Source organism: Neolamprologus brichardi, chromosome 10 (assembly GCF_056152115.1).
Source record: "Neolamprologus brichardi isolate AB-2024 chromosome 10, ASM5615211v1, whole genome shotgun sequence".
Lineage (NCBI taxonomy): Eukaryota > Metazoa > Chordata > Actinopteri > Cichliformes > Cichlidae > Neolamprologus > Neolamprologus brichardi.
In genome coordinates, this window is record NC_142113.1 from 23,708,985 (window position 1) to 23,715,288 (window position 6,304).

The 6,304-nt window shown below is 39.9% G+C and overlaps 1 protein-coding gene across 1 annotated transcript; it reads right to left on the bottom strand.

Annotated features, from left to right (window-relative positions):
- Positions 1–355: 355 nt before the first annotated feature.
- On the bottom strand, positions 356–4,201 carry irf1b (interferon regulatory factor 1b). Its single transcript, XM_006785007.3, has 10 exons — positions 4,072–4,201; positions 3,359–3,451; positions 2,779–2,878; positions 2,513–2,680; positions 2,334–2,374; positions 1,986–2,112; positions 1,781–1,882; positions 1,616–1,644; positions 1,305–1,428; positions 356–1,091 (listed from the first exon to the last, which is right to left on the bottom strand). Exons 2-10 carry the CDS (start codon positions 3,443–3,445, stop codon positions 982–984), a joined length of 888 nt encoding a protein of 295 aa, XP_006785070.1. The 5' UTR covers positions 3,446–3,451; positions 4,072–4,201; the 3' UTR covers positions 356–981.
- Positions 4,202–6,304: the final 2,103 nt, after the last annotated feature.

Here is a 6,304-nt window from a genome sequence, read left to right on the forward strand (position 1 = left end):
TCTGGGGATTATCGGGGGAACCCGAGATGAGGAAGAAAAAAACCTGATGCAACTATTCACAGTACCACATACCACAACTTTTTTTCTGCTCCTAGACTCAATGATTTAAATTGAAGAAATACATCTTTAACTGCATGCTGTGATCATTTAGACCAGCGTGATTAGAATTCTTCATAATATTCTAGAGTTTATTTTTGCTAGTTCTAATTTAAGTTTATTAACTTGCTCAAAGAGATGTTACAAATTTATGTTTTTTTTTATACAAACATGACCTACAAATGATCAGTTTCATAACGGGAGACCATTTAAAACCACTTGCTATAGAAATGAAAAAACAAAAATTCTTTTATATGTTTCATATTTTGTTTATTTTATTAAAAAACACACACGCACACATTACTATTTACAACATAGAAAAGCTTTCACCTGTTGTTGGGCTGTTTGTCGACAAGATGTAAAGATGCAGTTTTCGGTCACTTAAACTATAATTCACTGGTACATATAACGGAAAAACAAAGAAAAAAATATGTAATTTTTTTTTTTACACTGTACATTAACTATCTTTCACAAGCACTGAGTGCGAGCATATCTGCAAGATGAGGTTAATGACAACTATCTTGTAATTGTCATAGGTTGTTTAAGATAATGGAATTACCATGCCTGAGCTTAACAGAGAAAAAAATGAGCAGCATGGTGCCTTGAACCAGCCAAAACTATAAACAATGTTGAGCATGTGAATTCCTTTTACACAGCAGTGCGCTTTATAACTTCTGTTCACAACTTCACATATGGGATGAGAGCGATGAGGGTGGCTCTGCAAACTGCTTCCAAACATCAAACACACAGTAGAAGTCCGGATGGTGGGATGGTGTCCCAGCGAAAGGATGATTTAGCTGAGAGGAGTGCTCTGATGGGAGAAGATTTCAGGAGCTTCTTAAAAGTCCAGTGTAAAAGAATTGTCCTGTCATGTCCTTTACTTTTTTAAAGCAAAAGTGGGATCTGTTGGCAAAAGCTGTTCCAGAATTCATCTGTGGAATTTGGGATGTCTGCAAGAGTTGTGTACTGGGGCCGTGTGTCGTCTACATCGTCGACTGCAAAACAAAGAGCGAAATCCAAGGTCAGTTAAACCAAGTCATGTGACTTAAAACTGATAGCATTATTTTGATTGCTAATGTAATCTACAACAACATCTAACCATATTCATTGATGTTGACTAAATTCTACAATTAAATTCTTGAATTGCTGGCATGGACTGTGGTGTTTAAGCAGCAGCTACATGACAGCTTCCAACTAGCAACATTTACCTGATGAAGACTCACTCCACTGGCTCCCTGGACTGGTGCATGGTTCATTGCACAGGAACCCCCTGTCGTCTAAACTGCTTGTTGTCATCCAGTGTGAAGTTTCTTTCTCCAGTTTTCTGCAAATCTGAAAGAGTAACACTGGATTGAGTATGGCTATATTTGGCCCAACTAGTTTTTCAACACAAAACATGCTTATTAGTGTTTTGGGTATTATTGCATGAGCCAAACCAAGCAGAATAAGACAAACATGGGTATTCCTGTCAATGAAAAGTTGCTTTCTAACTAGGGTAAGACCTGTAGGTTATGCTTACCTCAATAATGTCTTCTGGACAGTCGTAGTCTGCACGATCACAGCGATGAGAAGGGGAGAGAAACAGAAAGGAACATGAGTATTTAAGTTTCTATTTAAGTTGAATTATTCCAAGCTAAGCCAAAGTCATTTACTAGCAAGTATGAGCTATGTGTTGTTGTCTTACCGGAGCTATGATCAGGTGAAACCTGAAATCTGTTGATGAAGGAGTCAGGGCCAATCTCAACTGTTGAAGACCAATCAGGAACCTCAGTTGGAAAGAAGTAATCTGCAAAAATGGCAAACAAACGTATTGAGTACACTTGGACTTTTAGATTCAAATGCAATGTTTATCTGAACATTTTCAGTACAGATTTTTCAAACTTGCTCACCTGGCTGTTCTGTCTGCACTGTGCTGTCAACTCTGTTTTCTTGTGTGTTTTCTGGCACCAGTGCAGGGATGGGAGACTGAGTGTCACTGTAGCTGTCTTCCCTCTCTTCCATCTTAACCACTGAACTCTGCAAGAACAAATCAAAAGAGAAATTAAGTGAGGTGTTCGAAATGAAAATCGAGACATTCAAATCCATGTGTGTATGTCTGTTTCCTGCACAGCTACAAAGTAGCATTATTTTACAAAGCTATACATTCAGCATCTAGATCAGTGTAAACGAGGAATATTTTGAGTATGCTATTTAAAAACAAGTGTCACTAGAGCTACAGTAACAGTGATAGCATTTACCTTCTTCCTTCCCTTTGATTCCCTTGATTTAGTCCGTTTATCTGTGCAGAGGAAAGAAAAACAGTTTGGTCACTTACTTTCTTTACCACTGAGACTGTAGAGCACATGAATTGAAGACACTGAGCGCAATGTTAATTCGCCAAAAAGAACAAACGTTCATTTCCTGTCAGTTTTCTCACCTTTAGATTTTTGACTAGCAGGCAGCATCCTGAAGACGCGCATAGCTTGGTGGCCTTTGTTAATGCTTTTGTCTTTCACCTCCTCAATGTCAGGCAGTGAGTTCATTGCACAGCGGAAGTTGGCTTTCCATGTCTTGGGGTCACAAACTTGGCCCTCTGAATATTTCCCTGTAAAATGCATTGGCACATGCTAGTTTAGTACACTTCCTCATCCTGTAAAGAAGAGTTGTTCTGAACAGGTGGCAGACTTATTCAGGCTTTCTCACCTGTGTGTTTGGCCCACTCTTTGAACAGACATGCGTCTTTGTCCACCTCCCAGCCATGTCGAGCTGCATGCTTCCAGGGGATGGAAAACATTGTTTTCTCCTGGGAAATATAAAAAAATTAATATATATTAAGTTGAATCATGGGTAATTGCGCTTACTGAGAGAATGCAATGTGTTATCTCCCAAGCAGAAACCAAGCTTCCGTTCAGCTACCTCATCGTGCCTATTTTCACCTGTTTGAAGTGCCACAGGCATAGCTGTAAAGTGGCTTTAACTATAGCACGCCTCAAAGTAACACTGCAACACTAAGACCCATCCCAAGCTAGTGCTTCAAACCAGGTCAATGTTTGTAACACGCTAATACTGTATGCACAGCAAGGGGACAACTCAGCATCAATAAAAACATGTGCAGCTTTGCAGAAATCACTTTCCTGTCTCATGGGGAGAGGCATCAATCCTACAACAAATAGATTTCCAAATATCTATTCCTGTACTCTGAATTATCATTACTTATTTGCAGGCAGTTCCTATTTACATGAACCAGTTCAGTGTATTATAATAGGCTAAGAAAGCTTCTCACCTTGTCAATCCAAGCCAGACCCCAAACTGTATTGGAGTCAATCATCTTCTCCAGCCATGGCCTCATTCTCATCCTTGACACTGGCATGTTTGCCTAGAAAAATGCAGCAGCAGAAGAAAGTGTTTAGAGAAATGCTGTAATGCAGCGTGTGAAGCGCAGCGATAAGAGGAAATAAACTCCCGCATCTCAGCCCGCTTAGATTTACTACTGCTTCTTTGCTGCGCGGGACAGAAGAGTTCATGGCCAGGGCAATCAGCGCGCTCAGGGAGGCGTTTACGTGTAGGAGTCAAAGTTAGTTTAGAAAGGTTGGAAGGAACAAGAAGAAAAAATAACTAAAAATAACTCGTGCAGTTATGCAGTTATTTTATTAATCCGGTGGCGCAAAAGTTTAAAAATCTAGAATGGTAAGCGAATATTCCCCCCCTAAAAAAGGTTTCTTAATTCCTTAGAGCAAACAAGCGCAACTCAACACAGGCTTGGCAAAAGTGTCACAGAATTAAAAAAAATTCGAGTTTGAAATGTGCATTAAAAACTTTGCATCTATTTGCATGTTATTTAATTCAATGCTCATTCTCAAACACACAGCGTGAGAGAAAGAGAGACTCCTACAGTAATAATAGATAAAAAAATTTTTTCAAAGAAATCATCCCAATAGCATCATTTAGCTTTTAAAAAATACAGCAGGGATGTTAAATTGATATCACTATACTTACAGATTAATTTGCTTTGTGATTCCAGGAGGAAAAAAATGCAACAATAATCCCGTTGGTTTAAGAAAAGCTTCTTCTCGTCTTTAAGTGTTCCACTTGTAAACGTTTTCTGAGTACAAGTGAGTACCGACAGCTCGGTGTGCACAATTTATATACAGCCGACTCCAGTGGCGGGTATTCCCCGGCAGGAGGCTTGGTGCTATAAAAAATGTCCTCAGTAAAAAAAAAGTGAGAGGTGTGTTTATCAAGCTTTTGAAAATGTATTGGTTATTTGACGATAACCTTGTAGTTGTTTACAATAGCTACTTTATTAATGTCATATCTGCATATTTGCGCATTACCACCCTGTTATAACTAAAAAAAAATACAATTTGAAGGTTTATTATTGAATTGACTGAAAGTCCTCTTATAATAGGACTGACATTTTTTACAGTGTGTTTGGAGCATGCGCTGTGATCCTTTGCTTCAGCAAGTAGCAAAGGATTTCCGAGAAATCACGCTGTTGAGAGCAAGAAGGAAGTTAAAAAACAACACGCGTGGAATACAGTTGATTGCTGCACGTAGACTAGATCATCATACTAAATGAACTCATGTGTCACTCGAGTTTGTTTCCCCGCTCCCTCCTTTGTAAGCTATCCACCTTACAGATACTGCTTTGTGCAAATAGTGCAAATATTTGCAAGTGGCAAATTATATTTAACTCACATTAAGATTTGACATTAAACCGTAACAGCCGACTTGTTATATTATCGCGTCCTGTTATGCACCGTATTTCGATTATAGTGATCATAATATCGCATTTTTATAATAATTTTGCTTTGGAGGTGGTGCAAATTTAACATTATTAAAGTCTGAGAGCGCGTGCATTCCTTTCCAAAGCACGCGCGCACGCATTCGTCTTCCACAAGCCAAAAGTCTTCCCCCACAGTCTGGCATGATAAACATGTGCATGGGACCAACCCTTTAGTATAAACAGCGACTTGCCTGAGAATTCAGGCATTTACAAGAAATGGTGTAGCAATTTTCAATGGCCGCTGGGGGCAGTGTGATACCGGCTTGCTGGGCGCATGGATATGGGTCATGCAGAGTGAACTCTTGTACTGCCTTGACAGCGGGAAAAGAGAGCTGCGTCGGACGATGCGGAAGCAGTAGCAGCTGTTTATCCGCAAATACAGGACCTGCGGAGCGTTATACACAACACATCCTGCATGGGCGCGCGCTCGCAGCAATATCAAGCATTCGCGAAATTCAACGTAAAGAAACAAGGGGCACAAAACTGCGGGGGTGAATAGAAATATGGCAATCATTCATATCGTATGTCGTAAATATCGACTCAGTCTCTTAGCTTGATTGCATCAAATACACGCAGAAGGTCATTGTAGTTATAAGCGTGTGAGTTCACTTGGAGGGAAATTTGGCAGAGTGAATAGAAATTTGACCATTAGTCATAACCTGTATCCTGAATTTCGGCGCTTAAAAATAGCGTAACTGCACCTGATAGCGTAACTGCACCCGCAGGTCTTTTTATGTAACGGGGTGAGTTCACTTGGAGGAAAATTGGGAAACCCCACACATTAAGCTTTGTCTCAGATAATGTATCTGTCCATTTAGGGGCTTCCCGTGTGGTGTGGCGAGTTCGCGTGCTCGCGCATGCTTTACGTGACGCTCGCCTGCGCGTACCCGCGAGGGAATTGCAGGGAGTTTTTCCCGCGGAGTTTTCACCGGTAGCGGGGGTCTGTGGGATTTCCCAAACGAATACAGAGATCTGGATTGGAAAAGGGAAAATCATCCCGTTTTTCCCACCGATTCTTCTTTTCTTTTTTTTGGCTGGCAGCCAGTGTGCAAAGAAACAGGTGAATTATAGGAATTCACTGCAGCTGGCATGAAACAAAACCAGCGCCAGCATCATCATAGTTTAGTGAAGAGAATCACTTTAAAAACAAATTTTAAAAAAATAATAATGTTACGTTTTTAAGGATCTTCTTTAAAATTGTGCAGCGTTATTATGCAATTAATGTGAACCAATTTTTCTAACCCGCATATATATATATATATATATGTGTGTGTGTGTGTGTGTGTGTGTGTGTATGTGTGTGTGTGTGTGTGTTCTTATTTAAAATCCATTATACCTGAAAATACATAACTACAACGTGACAACCTAGCCCCTATACCTCACCTTAATTCTGAAACAGGCTTTCAGCAAACACCAGTGACTGATTAAAACACTTGACTGTCT